Source organism: Uranotaenia lowii, chromosome 2 (genome assembly GCF_029784155.1).
Source record: "Uranotaenia lowii strain MFRU-FL chromosome 2, ASM2978415v1, whole genome shotgun sequence".
Lineage (NCBI taxonomy): Eukaryota > Metazoa > Arthropoda > Insecta > Diptera > Culicidae > Uranotaenia > Uranotaenia lowii.
Window position 1 is genome coordinate 356902900 of NC_073692.1, and position 23270 is coordinate 356926169.

At 31.6% G+C, this 23270-nt stretch overlaps 1 protein-coding gene across 2 annotated transcripts in view; it reads left to right on the forward strand.

Annotated features, from left to right (window-relative positions):
* The window catches only part of LOC129740912 (ADP-ribosylation factor-like protein 5B), a 78495-nt gene that overhangs the window by 45460 nt on the left and 9765 nt on the right, over window positions 1-23270 (forward strand). For both annotated transcript variants that reach the window (XM_055732559.1, XM_055732560.1), the window contains exons 4-5: window positions 8430-8522; window positions 15242-15367. In XM_055732559.1, the coding sequence (XP_055588534.1) occupies window positions 8430-8522; window positions 15242-15367 (219 nt within the window). The remainder of the gene's footprint in view (window positions 1-8429; window positions 8523-15241; window positions 15368-23270) is intronic.

Genomic DNA, 23270 nt, shown 5'->3' on the forward strand with positions numbered 1-23270 from the left:
CCATAATAAAAGTTGATACTTTCAATAGGGCATAATTCGTTTGGTTAGGTAGTTAGATGGTTTAGTCTTGTAGAATTAAAAATAGAGAAAACGTGTGAAAAGTATTACGATATTAGGTAAAGGTTATGGTATTCGCCTCCCCAATGCTCTAGTAAGTGTGTATTTGCGGTTTATGAATTTCGTTGGCTTATTCTTAAATCAAGCATTTTACAAGAACTAGAGGCTCATTGGATGGGAATGCTGTTGTTGGAAAATGTTATATTTCATTTGGTAAGACGTTCTTTTGCTTTTTATTTAATTATTAATATTTAGCAAATCTTTACGTTTTTCGGTTTAGTTTGAAATTCATCTATGGAAGTATATATTAGAATGTACGGTTTTGAAGAATAACAATGAGTAGGTAGTCCTAATTACTGATTTCGGGCATTTTACAATAGGCATGCGGTATATTTTAATAGAACCCCTATGTAGATTTTTTGTAAATTATGATGGATTTTAACATTCAACTATGTGAGGTAGGTAGGGTACGGTAAGATGTGCTCTTATATCCATATTCTGGTAAATTTTCATGATTTTGTGATGTTGTGATAGGAATAAGGTAGCTTACTTCTACTATTAATTTGAGCTAGAATTTTTATTAGTTTGAAATAGGCTTGCTGCAAAAAGCAAAACAAACTCTCACATCCATATTTTGGTAAAATAGTATGATTAGCAATGAAATGGAAAAACTCTAAAAAGAAAAACAAAAATTTCAAAATTTAGAAAATGAAAGGCAAAAAATTAGGGAAAACAGCAAATAACACTTCAATTACTTCATGCAAGAACTAATTCCTTCCTTTATATTTCTCTTTCCTCTCCTTTTCTCTTTCTTTTATTTTCATATACCCCTGCGCATACGATTCGGAGTCATATGATGACTGGACCCCGAGACAACTATCACGAAACCCATCACACATACCAGTGGAATTGGGGCGGAGACACGAAGCAGACGTTCAACAGACGACGACGAAGGAAGGAAAAACATATAAGATAAGTTAAAATGATTCCTTTAATAACACAAAAATAAAATGTAGTTAGATGCGTGGGGAGTATGCAGAGGCCAGTCTCGAACCCGCCCATGTCCTTCCTCCAACTGGTATCGGGAGGGGTTGGTTTATTATCTTGAACTGCATTTTATCCATATTCCATGGATATAATGAAGTGCTTGATGGTTTAACCAACGTCTCAAGATCGCTTACTATTCTACGCTGCCTTCTCTAAACTTTAAATTTTCTTCTCCAAACTATTCTAATTTTCATTTCCAGCGTCAGCTCCCCGAGCTATTTAAACGCCATAAAAAAAAAAAAAAAAAAAAAAAAAAATATCAATTTGCCAATAAGCAGTTTTCAGTTTTGGCTCCAACAACAAAACTACTGAACCAGCTAAAAAAAATAAATTGGTTAAGGAATTTTCTTAATGACTGGTATGTTTTTGTTAAATTTGTATATTTTTAATGGCGTCGAAAAAATGGATATGATTCGATGAAATTCGTTGTTTAAATGCCCAACTAAGCTAGAGAGCAGATTTCCGCTCAATTTCGACCTATTTTAGATCGTTCCACTCTTCAAATAATGCCTGACCCAGCAAAAAATACTGATTTATTTGGAAACAAACACTACAAAAACATCACGAGGAGTTCCTGAAAAAAAAACAATAAAGAAAAAGTTGATTTCTGTAAAAGGTTCAGAAAAATGTAGAATTTTGTAGAATTAACAGTATCAGGTGGAAAATGCGATTGTATGGATATGGTATTTCTTTCAAATGAAGTAAAAAAGTCCAAAGCTTACTAATGAGTCACATTTCGTTGTCGAAAAAATGGGAAAGGATCAGTCAACTGGTTCATTTTTTAACATCGTTTTTCCCGAGATGCAATTTCAGTCGGGACAGGCCTGAGTACCACAATCACCACCACCAGCGGCAACAGCACCACTATTAAAGCAGAAATCCGACAAAAGTAGTTCAAATCATCGATGTTTAGATACTCATTATAGTTGGAAGTTTTTCCACATGATGGCGTGCTTGATGTGTCGCCTTTTTTAAAGAGTGAGATATATTCGTATTATTGCTGTAGGTTTAAATTTTTCACCTTGGTTACCTTGTTTGATAACGGTCGTATACGCTTTTCGAAGTCTTTGCAAGCCGCACGCACGACTTAGTTCGGCATTTCGTCCCAAATCTTCGCCAAACGTTTTTAAATGTGTTCAACTTTGAATGCTTAACAGCGTCCAACTTCCCAAGCATGAGTTCCCAAATATTGAAGTCTATAGTGGGTTTAAATGGGGTGAAGATACAGTCCAATCAGGCGAACTGATGGAACAGGGCCAAATCTGTTTTCACCATTTTTAACGATCGATACTTTATGCGCTGATACTGAATTATGTTGCAAGCAGAAACTGAATTTGACAAAAAGAACTATGGCGCAAGAATAGAAATGGCCCTTGGAAATGTGTTAGAAGTGATACTCCTTGTTTATTTTCAAGCCATTATCAAGTAGCAATAATAATTTCTCTTTCGTCGAAATTCTTACCCAAACCATCACAGATGACTTATTCTAATATCGCTGGACTATTATCTGATATAATACGAAAATATGTGCTATGAACATTCTGCTTTTTCGATTTTGCCTTCAGAGTCTACAACTTTTCGTCTGAAAAAAAGATGTGGCCTGCGTGCGTTTTTAGCAAAAACCGAGATATACAAATGAGCCGTCATTAAACACCAATTTGGATAAATTTGAACTCAAGTACTTCGTTTGTAATTTTACTACTCATATAAGTCTGTAACAGAGTTTCAACTTAAAAATCAACCATAACCCTTAATCAGCATTAAATCAACATTTCTAATGCAAGTTAGCATTATATCAACATTTATAATGCTTTTTAGTTTTAAATCAGCATTATTAATGCATAAAAGCAATAAAAAAAGTGGTGTGACCCGAACAGTACTTGAAGTACGGGTTTTTTTCACCCACCTCATCAGCATCACGAGAGGTCGACATGGTAAAGGCGCAAGGAAAGATAAAGGCTGCTGCGGGATCTTCGGTTCGAGACTCATCAAATGTATTTAGCTCATCCAATAAGTGAAATATGAAGTAACGACATTTTTTCCATAAGCTCCCAACAATAAAAATATTTCTGTGATGTTCAAATGTTCGTATTTGTTTAAATTTGTGCATTTGAAACAGATAAATAAAATGATACGCAAAACTTTTAACAATCGATTTTTCGTTATAATTTAAATGTAGGATTTTTTTTAATTTTGAAACATCAAAATTATTTTCATACACTACAGCCGTTAGGATTATTATTATGTTAATCTTTACAAATTTACAAACGAGAGCAGTAGTAAAATAATGATTGAGCAAACAGATACACATTTTTTCATGCAGCGAATCAAACCAAGTAACTGTCAAAATTGTCCATTTGAAAACTCGCGAATCACCGGATGAGAATAAATTAGGTAAAAATTTCAAAAAATGATTTATTTTTATTAAAAAAAAACTTATTTATAGAGTTAGTATTTCGTGAATTGCTTATTATTTTGTCGTACTTTCTTAGAATAAGATGTAGATAAGGATAGAGAACAACTATTTGAGAATCAAACGGATTTAAAAAAAATAAATAAATAAATAAAAATATGCATAGTATTCAATTTAATGAAATGTCCGAAACGACAGCCTTTGCTAGATATTTTCAAAATAGAATAATGTTTGTGTAGGCCATATTGCCAAAGAATTTAAAAACTTTGTATTCGTGTCTTTAGTAACATTATGAATCTAGATGAAATGCACAAATGTTTGAACAAACAAAGTCATATGAAATTCATTTATTGGTTCAAATATTCTATAATGTCAATGAACCAAAAACTTGTAAAATTTCAAGCCATATTGTATTAAAATTAATTTTTTTTGAATCTTGCTCGATAACACAAGGCCAAATAATTCACATTTTCCTGTGGTGAAAAAAAAAACTGAAGTGAGGGTACTGAATCCAAATATACAACTTGTTTTTTTTTCTACCGTCACTAGTTTGTGATAATCATAGGTTAACTTTTGAAAAAATGGTAAAAATTCTTCTAAAATTTTTGGACAAAAATTCATAACATGACTCAATTCGAATGTTTTAGATCAGTGATCAACTTTTTCGAAGACCACAAGTAGTTTTGACTTCTGAGAAAAAAGTTATTGAGGTTTTCTTTTAGCTCATTCATCACAGTCCAGTTGAATATGAGAATTTTCAGGATATTTAGAAATAATTTTTAATCGAAATAAATCAGAGATATGTTTTAAATCATAAATCAAATCGATTCTCATTCTTAAACAAATTGTAAAATCTTCGATAACCATCCTCATAAATGTTCATAAATGTTAATCAGTGGTGTCAGTAAAAGTTACATTTTTCTTTTAAATATTCTAAAGCTTGTGAAATTAGAAAAGCTATCAAATTTAGAGTAATAAACTGATTCAAAATCAGTTTTTGTTTTTATAAGGTTGTAGTTTTGTTTTTCATAGGGGTTTCAGCTCATTAGTTATCAATGATTGATTAAACTAAAAACTTAGTATTTTGAAAATTTCAAAACGCAATATCCCTCAAAACTAGAGGTTTTATGACATTAGCTTCCATAGCTTCAGAAAATATTATGTAAACTTTTGAGTTCCTTTGAATTTGACACCTTGTTTTCCCACTGTTCAAATAAGTTTTTGCATAAATCCTTAAAATTAGATTTTAGTCTAGCTGGATTCTGCAGAAACCTATAAAATTGGTCTTCACGCAAAAATATACGTTGAGGGAAATACAATATTATGTTGAACAAATAACTGCATCTTTTTCACTGGTTTGCACTTTTTTGCATTACAAATCTTTAAATTTCTTAATTTTTTAATATCTTAAACTTCGATATGCTAAATTATAGATTATGGGACTCGTTGCCCATATTTTGTTAAACTTTTGAGATTGAATTCTAATCTTGAGATTTTAATTTTATATATAATATTTGAGATCGCTTCCAATTTCTGCAATACGAACTTCAAATGATAAACAATGTTTGATTAATGGTTTAAAAAAACTCCTTCAACAACATATTTAAAACATTAATTTTTTTTTTCTAAAATAAGGCCGGAACGAATTTCAAATCCTTCTTTTGTCACTCGAAGTTGGAACATCGCGAGGGGTGAGACAATAAAAAATAATGTGAAAAACAAATAAATTTAAATAAATTGCTCGAAAGCTTGTATGCAACAAAATTGCATTCTATATCATTGCACAAAACCTAGAAATCAAGTAATTTTTTATCGAAAAATTCAATAAAATTAAAAATTTAGAAGGTGAAATTACTCCCATCTTCCAAAATTTGTTTCTTAGTCTTGTAATCTTTCGGATATTTGATTTTTTTTCCCAAATTTACATAAAATTTAAAACTTTATTTATTTATTTCCCCCCTCAGGTTTTTTGGAAATTTCGAAGGGGGGGGGTTGACAAAAAAAGAAATTGATATTTGTTCCAGCCTAATTTGGCTTTGGTAAACAACAGTTATAACATGCTTGGTTATTTGAAAACTTTTTGTTCCTATCACGGCCTTAATGACAATTGATAGGCTGAAAAGTCCTGTTTAATACACCATTTTTTAAATTTTGGTGAGCATGATTCAAAACCATCCTTCAAAAAATATGCTATACATTCATTCTAGTGTCGTTAACCCCAGCTTTTTCTACACTAAACTGTTTTGTGTAGAATGTTTTCTTAATCAATTTTTGAAAATGTGATGAAAGCCATAAAATAGAATCGAGTTCCTCTAAATGTTCAATGATATGAGTGTGATAAAACAGCAAAATAAATGAAATTCGTTGAAAATTTTGATTTATTTTTAAGAAATTAGACAATCAACGCGAACAAAACCATGAATTTATAACCGGGAAAACCGGGAAAAAACGGGAATTTCAAAATGATGAAGTTGTGGCCACCGTGCACTTTATTGTATTTAAACCTGGTATATTTTTATCAGAAATCTCAATAAGATTTCAATTCACGTGAAAAATGTCAAAATTTCCAAACCAGATGATTTTAATAACATAATAAGAAAAATGTGGACTTCACATGCAATGCTTATAGCCCAAAATATTTAAAAAAAAACATCTTCACAATTTTCATTGATAGCACAATTTGCAATAAAATTTTTTAAACGTTCCCCAATTTTCAATACGGTATCTAAATAAACGAAAAGTTTTAAACTACATAATGATATCTCTCTCTGTTTTATGTAGTTTGAAAACTCTTATTTGATAATACACTAATGTTTAGATAAGATTTTTTCTATCAGCTGGGGATTTTGGTACGAATTTTGAATTCTGAATTCATGCTTCTTAAAGATAAGTTAACCACCGTTAATTGATTTTTGTAAATTTATTTTTTCGGCATATCGGTGAAAATTTTATATTCTTGGAGAAAGAATATCAGAATTGAAAATTTATAATGATGGATAGAAAGGTGAAGAGAAAATTTTACAGATGTTGAAAAGAGCGAAAGAGCAGAGCAACATCTGTAAAAATTTTCCCTACTTTTCTATCCATCTTTATCAATTTTCAATACTGATATTCCTTCTTCAAAAATATAAAATTTTCTATGATACGCCGATAAAATAAATTTACAAGAATTCATGCTTTGAAATTTTAAATCAGATCAGCGCATTCACTTTTTTTTTCAACGCATAACTCATTAAGTTGAAGTTTCAACTTTAAAATCAATTTGTGGTGATACTTATTTTAAACTTTTCTGTCTAAACTTTCAACCTGATACTTGTTTTTGCCTGATTTAATTTTTCAATGCTAGATTTTTAGCCCTGGATGATGATTCTGAAGGTAAATATCATAAAACGGTTTAAAAGGTCGACATGAAGATTTGAGATTCGACTCAAAAATTTCTCAAGCAAGGTTCTTCTGAATGCTGCCTAGCATCATAACTCGGGAATTTATTGTATAGTTTTGCGTTTATATTAAGACTATTTCAAGCATTTTGCATTACGTATATTTAAAGCATTTTGTTGAAGAAAAGTTTACCATGAGCTATTCATAATAAAAAAAAAATATATTTGTTGATGTCTGACAGGAAAATTAAAGGTTTTTTCTTAATGCGATTTTAATAAAGTTTTAATAAACATAATATGAAAAACGAGTTCTCACTTTGAAGTTTTTGAAAGCATGAACGAAAAAAATGAAATTTGCGTCACACTTATAACTTATCGCTCGCGATCAGTTATCCGGAAAGTGAAGATATCGGAGCGATGACAAATAGCCCAAGAAAGACACAAATCCCGAACATTCCGGAGGACAAATGTCCGGATCCATTAATCCGACGTTTGTGCTACTGGGTGTGTGGGTGTATATATGTGTTTGTTTTTGAGAATAACATTGAAGCAAAAAAACGAATGGTTCTTGTTCAAGCAGAATATACACATAAACCTACACAAATGTTAAAAGGGTGACCCCGGCTGCTGACATTCATTCTCTGCCAATCTCGGCATTGTGCATACAGGACCCGGATTCTGGGCTCAGGACCACTCTTCCAGATGGATCCCAATTCCAGGACATTCTCATGTGCTGTGCATGCATAGAGTAGAGCCGAGGAGCTTTTTAACAGCTTAATCACACTGAAACCTGGAGAAGATGGCAGTCCGTTCCCTGTGAATGTGTTGAAAAATTGAAATAATTTGTTTTGTCAGTTTTTTCGGGTTGTGTGTTTGCAGTTTCGTTTGTTGCCTCGAAATGCTATTTCTGCTTCCTATAAAGAGTTTCTTGTTTGAACAGCTTAATCCATCATTTGTTTGCTTTACGCTTCTGTACGTTCTGGAGCAAAGAAAAATGTCCGGGATTTAAGTTTCGGAACGACTCACCTGATGAAATTTGTTAATACGCATACGGTTCAACTGAGTCGGGTGTCATTATTCATGGAATATTTAAGCACGTTTTATTTGAACTACATTAGGTCAAGAGTTCAAATCAAAACTCTTACAGTAGAAATCTGATTTGAAAAGAATATTTTAACAAAAATAATTATTTTTTTCCCTAGATAAAAATGAGAACACTTGAAAAACCAGATTGTTCATTGTTTACCCCGTTTTGTTTTAAAAATAATGGATTAATAATCTTTTCCGTCAAGGATCCATTGGGTTTAAAAATTCTTAATCGGCTTAGTTGCTACTGGGACAAAAGTTACTGATTTTTCATTTCTGTTTACTTTTATTTTCTTTCCCTTTGTCATCTGGAACTTGGACCGCTTTTTGGAACTGGACTCCTTTTATATCCTGCCACCTGCTCGGAACATCTGGACATCTCCCACAAAAATTTAACTGGACACAATCGAACGCAATCATGGAACACGGCATCTGGAACATCGTAGATTGTGTGGAAAAACATTCACTTCCTGGTTTGGGATTTGGGCGGACAGCAGAGTTTACGGGCAGCTTGGAGTACGTACTACACAAACACTGAGGTAAGATATTTGTAGGTAGCTATAGAATTATTTTTCAACGCCGGCGCCCGGCAGTAAAGGATATTTCTAGAGTTTGGTTTGATTAAGTCGTATGAACCAACTGGAATGTTTTGAGAAAATCGATGTTAAAGTTCCGAAACACCTTTTTAATTCTTATTTTGTTATTGCTGGTCAAATTCGTCTGCAAATGCGATATTTAATGTGAAACTGAAAGTAGAACATGATGATGTACTTGAAACTTGCATTGATTCTGTTCTTATCAATGAAAATGTACTTACGATATTTAGCATTTCTCTTTTGGCGCAAACGTCCTTTTGATCAATTGATAATTTTGGTTGAAAAAACTGATTTGATTGGCTCAAATTCTAACTTATTCATTCGGGGTTGTTGATGAAAGGTTTTTCCTAAATGGTAATCCTATCCAGTTAGTAAGCGGAAATCATTGATCATTTGTAATTATTGCATTGTGGGATTTGCCATTAGTAGTCCACCCGGACATTTCCGACCACTACCATTGATGCTACTGGAAGTTAAAGAAGTGTAAAAATGCATCACACATCTGTTTAGATTATTTCGTTTGCCTCTGTAAATAAAAAAATAATACTCACGATTCACACAGTGAAAAGTGAAGCTTATGGTACTCACCCAACACAAATTTGGAGCCGTTTAATTTATAAGGACAGCTGATCACTAATAAACACAGTTTTCGTTTGAATAAACATGAATTTTCATAACTTGATGAAGAACTTTTCGCGACGAAGTATTAAATACGTCGTAAAAACCAACCTGGCGAATTGTTTTTTGACCTTTTGCATCCCGGCAAAAATACGGAAACTCAAAATGACGCAAACACCCAAATTGCACTCAAAAATGAGAAAGTCGTCATACGTCCTAAATTCAAAGAATTGTTTAAGTTATTTAATGATAAAATAAAACCAATTTTTTACCAAAGATAAAATACATGTTTATCAATCGTTTGCAGCAAATAACTACACAGAAAACTAAAATAAACGAAGAATCAATTTACCGATGTTCGTTTATTTTTTCCGAAAAAATTACCGAACAGTTTAACGATTTACACATGTTAGGATTTCGGTAAAAAAATTACCGAACTCGGTAATTTTCGTTTACTGTGTAAGTTTTGTTTATATTGGTTCATACGGCCTAATCAAAACAAATTCTAGATTTGGCCTTTACATTTGTTTATCATTACGTGAAGAGATTGGTCGTCGAAAACAAGAAGATTTCAAATTTTAAATTGTGGAAGAAGTGCGTTGCCGACACAGGTTTTATTATATGACGATTTTATTTTGTCATGTTCTTTAGGATGACGTTAAAATACTTCAATGATATAGTTAAAGATGTTGGAAATGTGTTTTTTTTTTTCCTTTCAATTATCCCACAACAAATATCGAAATTATTCTTTTGTCACCCTTTTGTCACCAAATCTAGAAGGGGGAAATAAATAAAGTTTAAGGTATTTTATTGAAAAATTTGATAAATTCTTCGAAAATTCAAACAGTTTACAGGACAAATGTCTAACTGTAGACGGTGAGCATTGTATCACCTTTCGTATTTAAGATATTTTCGATCTATGATAACTTAATTTTCAACTTTGTGCTATGTAGATTGTATGCAACTTTTGTCCAATTTGTTCCAATTTATTGAAAATTTGTATAATTTTGTATTACCTTCAATTTCCCAATATTTTCCAGAAAATTAAGAAAAAGCTTGTTCGGACTGGAATTTGTTTCAACCAAACGGGATCTTGTGTGATTTTTTTTAGAGGAATCGAACGAAGGCTATTTGAGCCATCGCATGCGTCGGATAACGGAGTTATAACTATTTTACCTCAATTCCTCTATTGTTTTCAAATATTTAAGAAAAACGCGTGTTCTGATTTGAAAATTGAAAACCAAATGAGACTTATCTTTAGTGATTTTTTCCGAGAAATCTAATGAAGGCTTTTTGAGTCACCGCATGCTTCGGAAAAGGAAGTTTTTGGCTAAACTATTTAAAAATGTAGGAAAATTAAGGGTAAAAACAGCCATAAGCCAAGGTTGCCGAAATCACAGAAAAATCTGTAATTTCACAGAATTTTGAGCAAATTTTCATCACGGAATCTGTGTCACAGAACACAGAATTTTGTAATTATCACAGATTTCACAGAATTTTCTAATTTTTTCATGGATTTTCGAAAATATTATTTTTTTGGACAGTATCAAATTCAGATTTTTTATTTTAAATTGTAAATCACAGAAATCCATCACAGAATTTTTGGATAAAATCACAAAATGTCAGAATAATTTTTCTCAAAAACATAAAATTTTTTCGGCAACCTTGGCCATAACTCGATTTTAAGATCTAACAACCTCCATTCGATCCCTTGAAAAAAATCACACAAGATGAGTATCGTTTGGTTCTACATTTTCAAATTCATTGAAAAATTTAGGGGAATTGAGGGCACAAACAGCCATTACTCCATTTTCCGGTGCGTGCGTTTGCTGAAATAGCCTTCATTCGTTTTTTCGGAAAAAATCATAAATCATTAGTCTTATTTGGTTCAAAATGTTCTAGTCTGAATTTACTGTTTTCATAATAAACTGAAAAATATAGGGAAATCGAGAGTAAAATCAGTCATAACTGCATTTTCTTCTGCGTGCGGTGGCTCAAATAGCCCTCATTTGATTCCTCGAAAAAAAAAACACAAAAGATAAGTATCATTCTCTCCAAATCTTCTAGACCGAACAAGCTTTTTCTGAATTATTTGAAAAATGTTGGGAAATTGAGGGTGAAACGGCCATTAGCCTTCATTCGATTCCTCGATAAAAAAACACACACACACAAGACAAGTCTCGCTTTGTTTAATATTTTCTGAATTAATTGAAACATGTAGGGGAATTGAGCCTGAAGGCCATAATTCCATTTTCCGATGCGTGCGGTAGCCCTAAAAGCTTTCATTCGATTTCTCGGAAAAAAATCACATAAGACACATCTCATTTTGCTCAAAATTTTCAAGTTAGAACATCATTTTTCTGAACTATCCTAGAAATGTACTGGAATTGAGGGTATAACAGCCATAACTCCATTTTCGGTTGGGTGGCTCGAAAAGCCTCCATTCGATTTCTCGAAAATAAAACATACAAAATAAGTCTAAGTTTTTTTTTTATTATTTTTTTTTTAATTTTTTTTTTATTTTTTTTTTTTTGAAGTTCAAAATTTACAAGTTCGAACTTACTTTTTCCATAATTGATTGAAAGTGTATAGAGGAATATGACGAAAAACGGCCATAACTCCATTTTCCGAAGTGAGTGGTTGGTAAGATAGTTTTCATCCGATTCCTCGGGAAAATCGCACAAGATTGGTTTGTTTTAGTTGCAAATTTTCTAGTCAAAACCAGTGTTTTTCTGGATTATTTTCAAAATAGAGGGGAATTAGGGGTAAAAAAAGTATAATTTCATGGATTTGTATAATGTTGGAGAGCAGATATTGAATTTCTTCGCGGTTTATACACTTTTTCTCCGTTGTTAATTGTTGAATAATTGAATGGGGTAAATATGAACACTGCTTTGAGCGTGGGTAAAATTATTTTTTACAGATAATCATATAACACCTTATGGAGCACCTTCTATACTGCCGTTGGACGCATAATTGTCACATGTGACATTTCGACGTTTTGCACTTTTTGATGCCAATCGTCATAATTTGATACGTTTTATTGAAATTCTTTGTCGAAACATAAATTTTATTCTAGAAATTTCAAGAAAAATTCAAAGTCAATTTGTCACACTTGGACAAATGGACGCATAACTGTCACACTGAGACGATTGGACGCATATTTGTCACACTCAAGGAATGAACGTGTTATAACTTCGGAACGTCTAAATAGAATTTCACCAAACTAGGCAAACGTGTCCTTGATAGTCGTGAAGGGATCACGGAGATATAAAGAGGGGGAGGGTCACTGTTTTCGCGACATCCCAGCATGTTCAAGAAAAACTCTGCAAACTGCTTCTGGTTCGTTGCTGGCGCTTGGAAGAGTGCATGTAAATACCCGCTTCACTGCATTAGTCAAATTATTACTTTTTTGGCGCCGTGATCGACCATTGTCCAGGATGGCCATATGTGATTGTCGGTGGTTTTAGCAGACCATTTTTTTTTTGTTTTGACGCACTTCGCAAAATACCGAAGATGTCTGTTTTTAATGTTTACGAACTGTTTACGAACGCCAGAGTTGCTTCATCCGGAACTTGTCCCAGGACCGTATTCACTTCAAACGGATTGATTGTCCTCTTCTGGTATCGCTCCTCTCGCGGTTGCGACATTTTCAGCACGGCAGCTGACATTTAGTTAAAGAAATGTTGCTTCCTGTTAAGTGAGTGAGCTGTCGCAAATTGCTCCTCCGTGCCGTTTTATTGATCGAACCCGTTAAAGACCACCACCGCTTGTCACCAGATAATGTACGCTTTCAAATAATCCGATTCAGACATGATTTGAGCTTCCATTCACGAATAAAACACAAGAGCCACCCACGAAATACCAAACCAAACAACTACCGGGAAAATGTTCGTGGTGTGACAAATATGCGTCCATTTTTCGACTATTCATATAATTTCGCGGCATAAATGTCACACAAGGATTTTCATTGAAAAAACAGTTCATTTTCGAAAAATTTGATCGAGGCTCATATGATAGGAGTATACTTTAGAGATCTACGGCATTGGTGTCAACAAAAATTGCGAAACTGTGCGATAACAGCGGAGTGTTTTTGTGAAACTTTGATTGCGTTTTTCTCGCTTTGCCTTTTTGTAACATGTGACAATTATGCTTCCAACGGCAGTATACTTTTTCTTAAATTTGAGGCCCTTAGAGCCAAAGGGGTATAAGTGCATAAAAGCTGATTTCGAGAAAAAACGTTTATTGAGGCGACACATATTTTTTTAAATTTGGTACTTATACCGCTTTGGCTCCAAACACATGCACTTATACCCCTTTGCCACCAAATAAATTCACTTATACCCCTTTGCCACCAACAAATTTTCACATCCATGTTTTTTTATCTTGTTGATATGGGTAAGAAACCATAAATATTCATTGCTACAAGAGTCAATTAGTTTTCGTATAAATATATTTTTTGTTGTTTTGATGAGAAATATACTCTGGTACAGTAGGTTAAGAGATTTCATGGCTGAAGATCGACCTGGTCTTGGCAACTTCTAGTAAATCTCTCCAAACAACGTTTTTTTCCCCAGGATTAATTTATAATAATTCGTGAAAGGTATTTTCCACTAAATTCCAATCACCAATTGGGTATTGGAATGAGACTTGGGGTCACTCTGAGTTGGTTTTTTACAGTAAATTAACGACAGGCGCTTCAATATTATTCCAATTATCTCGTACAAATACATTTTTTTGTACTTTATAAGCCTTTTGTCCGTGACACTCTCCATATATCCAGAAATCAGGAATTTGTGATCCACTAATTTGTTATTGAAATAGAAAGAATAATTGAATATATTAATTTTATTTTCTACTAGAATTATCACTAAATGCAATCAGATGAATCACACAGTTGATGGTAAATTTTTAAACATCATCAGCTATTCAAAAGAAAAGTGAATTACATTTATTTTAAATTTTTTGGTGCCGATGAAAAAACATTACTTTCATGAAATCAAGTAAGGGTTGGTGGCAGAGGGGTATAAGTACCTACATCAGTTTAATGGACTTTGGAGGCAAAGGGGTATAAGTGCAGCACTTATCTATACCCCTTTGGCTCCAAACAAAAAGGAAATTTCAGTTAGCAGGATTTTTTCAACGAGATCTAAACATAATAAAATAGTGAAATAAAATTATGATTAAAATAGCATATAATGATTGACAGTCAAGGATTTGTTCTAGATGGTTATCTCGATTTTTTTCATTTTGTCACTTATACCCCTTTGGCTCCAAGGGCTTCATTTAGAAAAATCTAGTTGGAGTAATTAAATGACAATAACATTTTTTTCGTCAAAATGGTCCTTTCAGTCGGTTCTGTTTTTCTGAAACCAACTTTGGTGCTTGTTATGATGAAAAATGACCGGGAAAAGCCATAATTCTCACGTGTCCACGTGCTTCCGCCATCGACCGTTCAGAGCCGGACGGACGGATGTACGGGATGGTCAGTTGTTGAGTGTTTCTTTTTTTCTTTTTTCAACCAAGAGCTTCATCCAGTTTCACTTTTCTACTGAACACAACAAAACAAAACCAAACCGTTCTTCGTTGGTAAATCGGGAAGGCAAACATGTGTTTTGGGGCTTTTCCTTTTCCTTTCGTTTCTCTGGTTTGGGATTGTGTTTTCCCAGCGTTTTATGTAGACCGAGAAACCCTCCCCTGATTATTTTTAAACAAACATGTGCCGCCCGATGTTTGTTTCTTGTTTTATTTTTTTATGACTCCACCAAGCGGTGCTAAAGTTGTACCCCATATTCAAGCCTCTTAAAACACGTTTTTTTCGCTGCTCCTTTTAAAAAGGCCGTCTACAATGCGTCACCATTGTGTACCGATCCGGTGCAACTGTTTTGTAAACATTACAAACTTTAAATTCATATTGCTTGTTTTTGTTTTTTTTTTTCTCGTTCCATCGTACTCGCGGCTGATTTTTATGAATGGGGACCATCCGGTGTGTTGGTTGATCTGTGACATGTGAATGACCAAAACATCAACCAATGACGACACAGTTTGTCATAATGGTGATCGATTCGACGGATCGGGAACGGTTAGCGGTGACCCGGGAAGAATTGTACAAAATGTTACAGCACGAAGACTTAACCAAGGCCAGTTTGCTAGTGTATGCCAATAAACAGGTGAGTCGAAATTTTAAGCTGGTTAATAAAACTGAAAATCAAGGAAAAATTAATGTTCAAAATTACAAAGCTTAAAATGATAAAATAGTTAGAAGTTAAATTCGATATCATAGGATAAACATGAAACAAACATGATCGACAAAACTTTAGTTAATAAATAAAAGTAGGAATATAATAACTTAAGTTTTGATACTTAAGCACAACATAATAAAAGTCTTAACTCATTAAACAAAAAAACAATTATAAAAACAAACTGATCGAAAAATTGGGTCAGAAATGAAATAAAATCTAACGTTAATGAGACAAAAAAAATCAAACCGGATATAGAAGACAGACTATTGAGACAAAAATAAGAAGAAGAAAAAAGCAGTTATGAGTCGGACAAAAAAGAGTAAAAAAGCTGTAAAAACAAGACAGAAATGAAGCAAAGATGTAAATGGAAAGAAACATTGTTAGGGTTTGTTAGGAACTTGTGCAACGAAAATAAGATTATTAAGATACAAAATTAAGGCAAGACGAGAATGAGACAAAAAATGTTAGAAAATAAGGAAAAACGAAACAGTACCTAACTATAAAACAGAAATAATCATTATACTAAAAGCTTAAAAAGATGATATAATTTCTAAAGAAAGCAAGAGAGCAATGAATGACAAAATCAAACATAACTACAAACTACAAAACAGACGAGATACAAATTTCCCAAAAATAAGAGTTCCACAAAATATAACATATTTGCGAAAAATTTATAGCTGGTATAAATGATATTAAAAACGCTGTTCTAAAAACGTCAAGTTTTTAGAACAATAGGCAAAATTGAAGCAAAAGTGAGTATCTACTTAAATCATTAAAAAAACAGACAAATACACTACTGAAATAAAACAAAAATTAATCCTGAAAGGCTGAATTCAAACAACATAATTACAAGACTAAATTAAAATGGAATCAAAATAAGATATCTGTGTTCGAATGTACGTGAAAAAATAATTGAAAAAAATAACTAGAACTTTCAAAAAAAATTTCTAGTCATGAAATTATAAATAAAGAAAAAGGAACAAGACTGAAAATTTACCTAAATGAATAACGTCACGGTATTATAACAAGACAAAGCAATTAGATAAAAACACGCCAAAATCCAAGACATGAGAAATAACAATATCAAAATGAGAAAATTATTGATAGAAATAAATCAAAAGTTTTTAAAATACATCATCATGCATTGAAATGAAACAAAACTCATTTCAATGAAATGAAAATTCGAAAAAATGAGTGAAAATTTAAAAGTAAACAAAAATTAGACATCAAACTAACAATCAACAAAAGGAAATAGTCAGGAACGATTTCACAATAATGCGCCACAGTAAATTATAAAGAAGACAACCACCATCAAATATGATTTAACAAACAGATAAACAACAAAAAACAAATCAAAAAAAAAATAAAAAAATTGAAAAAAAAATTGTGTAAAAAAATAAAATAAAAAAAATCAATAAAAAATTAATTTAAAAATGTACAAAAAATATAAATTTTAAAAATAAATAAATTAATTAAAAACAAATTAATAAAAAAATATTTTAAAAAACCAAGAAAAAGTGTAATAAAAACAATAAAAAAATGTAAAAAATAAAACAATAAAAAATTCTTAAAATAAAAACAAAAAAAAATATAAAAAATATAAGCAAAAAAACATTAAAAAATAAAACAATAAAAATAATAAGAACAATAAAAAAATAAACACAAAAAAATACAATAACAAACAATCAAAACAATGAAAATTAGAAATATATAAAAATAAAAAGCAATAAAAAAATAAAAACCATTGAAAAATAAAAATAATAAAAACAATAAAAACAATAAAAACAATAAAAAAATAAAAACAGTAAAAAAATAAAAAAAATAAAAACAATAAAAAAATAAAAACATTAAAAACAATAAAAAAATTAGTAAAATATTAAAAAAAAATTAAAACAATATAAAAACAAAAAAAAAACAATTAAAAGAATAAAGAATAAAAATAAAAACAATATAAAAATATAAACAATAAAAAAATATAAACAATAAAAAAATATAAACAATAAAAAAATATAAACAATAAAAAATATAAACAATCAAAAAATATAAACAATAAAAAAATATAAACAAAAAAAAAATATAAACAATAAAAAATATAAACAATAAAAAATTTTAAACAATAAAAAAAATATAAACAATAAAAAATATAAACAATAAAAAAATAAAAACAATAAAAAAATAAAAACAATAAAAACAAAAACAATAAAAAAATAAAAACAATAATAAAATAAAATTGTCGAAGTTCATGGAATTTACAGACCACCTGCGTATCCGTTTAGTCTGCTGTGCGAACAAATGGAATCTCTTCTTTCCTCTGTAGCTGATAAACACTCGTGTCTTATTGTAGGCGATTTGAATGTCCCTGTAAATCTCGTCCGTACAAATACTGTATGTAAATATAAAACTTTGTTGGAGTCTTTTAACTTTGCATGTACAAATTGTTTCCCAACTAGGCCCAAAAGCCAAAATATTTTAGACCATGTAATCTGCAAAGTTGAAGATTTAGAGCGAATACAAAATGATACAATTTTTTCAGACATAAGTGACCACTTGCAGATTCTCACGTCTTTTGAAATGCTACTAGGAAGACAAAAAACTGTTTTGACAAGAGAGATTACGGATCACGCCAAACTTAACGAATTATTTTCGAATTATCTCAGAACATTTGTCCCTGGCAATGTTAACCGCGGCATTCAAGAGATTTCAACAACATACAAACACTTACTCGAACGGTGTACCAAAACGATATCTAAAAAAATTAACATGAAAGGTAGTTATTGTCCATGGATGTCATATGACTTATGGATTTTGATAAACATGAAAAACAACTATTTGAAACGTGTAAAAAAACATCCCAGTGATACTCACCTCAAAGAAATGCTTCAACATATCAACAAAAAACTTTATCTTAAAAAGAGAACATGTAAACGACTATACTATGAAAAATTACTCAATAATACAACGCACTCGAAACTTTGGAAAAATATAAATCAACTATTGGGTAGATCCAACAAATCGCCTACAATTAAACTAACCGAAGGTTCAAACTTTATAACTGACAAAAAAAGTCTTGGCGATAAGTTCAACAGTTTTTTCTCTTCAATTGGATCCGACCTTGCCAAGGAAATACCTAATGAACCTGAGTTTGACGTTTTGTCCAATATAAACGAGATAGGGAATTCAATCTTTCTCCAACCAACAGATGAAAATGAAGTTAATCTGATTATACTGAACCTCAAAAACAAAAAAAGTTGTGGACCGGATTGCTTCCCAACAAGTATTATAAAAAAGAACAACCTCTTATTCTCTCATATTCTTGCAAAGTTTTTCAACTCAATAATTGAAACAGGATGTTTTCCAGATTGCCTCAAAGTGGCAAAAGTAACTCCAATTTTTAAATCAGGTGATCCAGAAGATGTCAACAATTATCGTCCAATTTCTTCGCTGAGCGTCTTCAGCAAAGTGTTCGAGAAATTATTAGTAAACAGAATCATGAATTTCCTCAGTAGTAATAATATTTTATACAAAATGCAATACGGGTTTAGAGAAGGATCAAGCACTCTTATTGCTATTTCTGAACTAGTTGACTCAATAATAACAGAAATTGATTCTAAAAATATTGTCGGAGCCTTATTTCTTGACCTAAAAAAAGCTTTCGACACTTTGAATCATGAAATCTTACTAGACAAATTGAACAAATACGGAATAAGGGGCAAAGCAAATGACATTATTCGAAGTTACTTGAACAACAGAAAACAATTTGTTGTGGTTGAAGGAATAGCCAGCGGATTGAGAAATATTAGTATAGGGGTTCCACAGGGCAGTAACATTGGTCCTTTACTCTTTCTTGTGTACATTAACGATATTTGTAATCTTCCCCTTCTTGGTACTGCACGACTTTTTGCAGATGATACTGCTTTATTTTACACAGGAAAATCCCCAAATGTTATAATCGAAAACCTGGAACATGATTTGAAATTGCTATCTAAATTTTTCAATAGCAATTTGCTCTCTTTAAACTACGGAAAAACTAAATATATGTTATTTCACTCATCCAGGAAAAAAATTTCTCAACACAGGGATCCATATATGAATCAGTTTGCTATAGAAGAAGTGAAAACTTTCAAATACTTAGGTATTCATTTAGATAGTACCCTTTCTTGGAGTTGTCATATACAACATTTAGAAAAAAGAGTTTCTCCCCTCTGTGGTGTACTCTGGAGATTGAAGAACTTTGTACCACAACATGTTCTGTTAAAATTCTATTATGCATTTATCCACTCTCTATTTCACTATCTCATAACAGTCTGGGGACGAGCATCTCAATCATATTTACATAAACTTCAAACTCTGCAAAATAGATGCTTAAAAAATATTTACAATCTTCCTTTGCTGCATCCAACTAGACTTATATATTCATCCAGATTTCATAATATCTTACCTTTATCCGATCTTTGTGATTTCCAAACTATATTTTATGTATTTGATAACCTGCATTCATCAACTACCATTCAAAACCTTCGTTTCACAACAGGAATAAGAACACATAACACTAGATACTTAAATCTTCTTCAACGCTGTCGATCATTAACTTCCTTAGGACAGAAAAGGATTTCGTTTATTGGACCAACAAAATACAATGCCTTGCCCAATGAGTTAAAAGAAATCAATTCTCGATCCATTTTCAAAGTCAAATTGCTTCAAATGTTCAAAGATAAATTAAGTCCGTAAAACAAGTCGAACAAAGTAAGCCTTGAGTATTTTTGTAGCTTTGTAGCGTTAATTTTTGTTTGTTTTTAGTCATAACTTATTCTATTAATTTTAGTATTACTTCTTACATAAACTTTAGTTTTTTTTTTATCTCAAACATGAATCTCTTAAAAGGAAATATTTTTCCATTGAGATTCATAGTGTAAATTAGTTTAATGTATCGCCGCATTTCCCGCATTAGATTATAAACTTTGAGTTCTCAGCATGAGTAATGTTTTGCCCGCGTCGCGTATTAGTTATTTTGTTTGTTATTTTGTGCTGCCAGACGTGCTGAGAACAGTAGCGTCCATTACCAGGGGGCTCAATAGAGCTTTTTGGTGTGGGGGAGTGTGGTGGGCCGCTACAATTTCTCTCTTCTCTCTAAAAAACAATAACAAATAAAAACAATAAAAACAATAAAAAAATTATTAAAATATTAAACAAATGAAAACAATATAAAAACAAAAAAATAACAAAAAAAAAACAATTAAAAGAATAAAGAATAAAAAAAAAACAATATAAAAATATAAACAATAAAAAAATATAAACAATAAAAAAATAAAAACAATAAAACATTGTTAAAAATAAATATAAAAACATAAATGCAATAGAAACATTAAAATATAAAACAATAAAAATAATAAAAACAATAAAAAAAAATAAACTCAATAAAAAATACAATAACAAACAATCAAAACAATGAAAACAATAAAAAAATATATAATTGAAAACAATAAAAAACTATATAAATGAAAACAATAAAAAATGAAACAATATCAAAAAATAAAACAATATCAAAAAATAAAACAATATCAAAAAATAAAACAATATCAAAAAATAAAACAATATCAAAAAATAAAACAATATTAAAAAATAAAACAATATCAAAAAATAAAACAATTTCAAAAAATAAAACAATAAAAAAATTATAAAAATAATAAAAAATTGAAAACAATGTAAAAAATAAAAACTATAAAGAAATAAAAAATATAAAAAAATAAAAAATATAAAAAAATAAAAAATATAAAAAAATTAAAAATATATAAAAAAAATTTAAAAAAAATATAAAAAAATATAAAAAAATATAAAAAAATACAAAAAAATATAAAAAAAATATAAAAAAATATAAAAAAAATATAAAAAAATATAAAAAAAATATTAAAAAAATATTAAAAAATATTTAAAAAAAAATAAAAAAAATAAAAAAAATATAAAAAAAAAATAAAAAAAATATAAAAAAAATATAAAAAAAATAAAAAAAATATAAAAAATATAAAAAAATATAAAAAAAATATTTTTTTTTTTTTATTAGGGACCTTTTTTATCATTCGGGTCCATAAAACTTTTTCGAAAATTACAATACATTTTTAAATTTTTTCATACAATTGGAGGGTTTTTAAATATTTTATCACTTTTTCCGCCATATCGCTGTCGTCTGATAATGCTTCACGTAGGTTTTCTGGGATGCCATGCTTTCTCCGTTCCTCTTCTAGTTGTGGACAGTTTACGATGATGTGCTTTACAGTTAGACTTTCGTTACATCTCGGGCATAATGGACAATCGACTCTATCCAAGAGGAACGCGTGGGTGAGCAGTGTATGTCCGATCCGCAGGCGGGCTAAAATAACGTCGTCTCTCCTTTTTCCTGAGAACACTGATTTGTACGGTAGAACAGTGTTCTTCACTTCACGTAGTTTATTATTTAAATTTCTGTGCCACTCCATCTGCCATTTATGTGTGATTTGTGTTTTCACAACTTTCCGCACTTCCTTAAATTCAACGGTTTCTTGTTCTGCTAGTGGAAGATCCAAAGCTCTTTTTGCTTCACGATCAGCCCTCTCATTTCCTGGGATCCCGATATGACTGGGGACCCAGCAAAATATGATTTCTGCACCTACTTGAGTGATCCGATTATGCAGGTTTTGTATGCTGTCCTTCCATCTAGAGTTTATCTTGCACTTTTCAAGGTTGTTTATCACGCTCATAGAATCGGTGCACAACAGATATGCTTGAGGTCTTTGCTGGTCGACTATCCACAACAATGCTTTTTCGACTGCTTCACTTTCGGCTGCAAATATGCTGCATATATTGCTTAGACGTTTTCGGAAAACGAACTCTTCACTAACAATTCCGAATCCACATTTTGACGCTTGTTTCGATCCATCCGTGAAAATCATTTTATGGATACGATACTCCGATTCTTTAAGTTCATTCGCAGTTGCACCTTGGGATAGTTTGTAGTGGAGGCTTTTGTCAACGTGGAGCTTGGATCTTTGCCATGGCGGGCACACTGGAATCGTGAAGCAAGTTGCTCTTGGCAGGCTGAGATCTAGTTCATTCATCATATTTTGTCCTCTGATTCGATAAGAATTGGGATGGGATCGGGATCTGATTCGTTCACCCCACCTTTCGCCAGAACTTACATCTGCGTCGCTACTGCTGCTGTCGCCGCTGTCCTCGCTTGTAGTGTCTTCTACTGCGATCATTTCCTCAACGCATTCAACAGCTGCTCGACGGATTGTGTAGAGTATAGTGCGCTGATTGATCAATGATTTTAAGCTGGGGATTCCTGTTTCCGCTTGGAGGCTTAAAATAGGGCTCGTTCTGAATGCTCCGATAATCGCTCGAAGTCCTGCGTTATGCACTGTATCTAGGGCTTTAAGGACTTTATCGTCGATTCCTGATAGGATTGGGGCTGCGTACAGGAGCTTTTCCACTACAGTTGCATGATAGAGTTTGATCAACGTGTTACGATCTCCTCCCCAGGCCCTAGCAGCTACGCTACGTATAAAAAGGACTCTCTGTTGGCATGCTGCTTTCACCTCTTCAACGTGAGATCGGAATTTTAAGTGCTGGTCGAATGTTACACCCAAACATTTGTAGCTGTCTTTGCGAGGCATGATAGTTCCATTTAATGTAAGTTTATTTCCGGTTTTTGGTTTTTTATGACGCGGGTTGCGAAAAACCACGGATGCACTTTTTTGAGCTGATATTTGGAACCCTGTTTTGGTTTGCCAAAGTTCTAATTGGTGACAGGCTGTCTGCAGCTTACCTTCTGTTTCTTTAGCATTATCGCCCGTTGCAA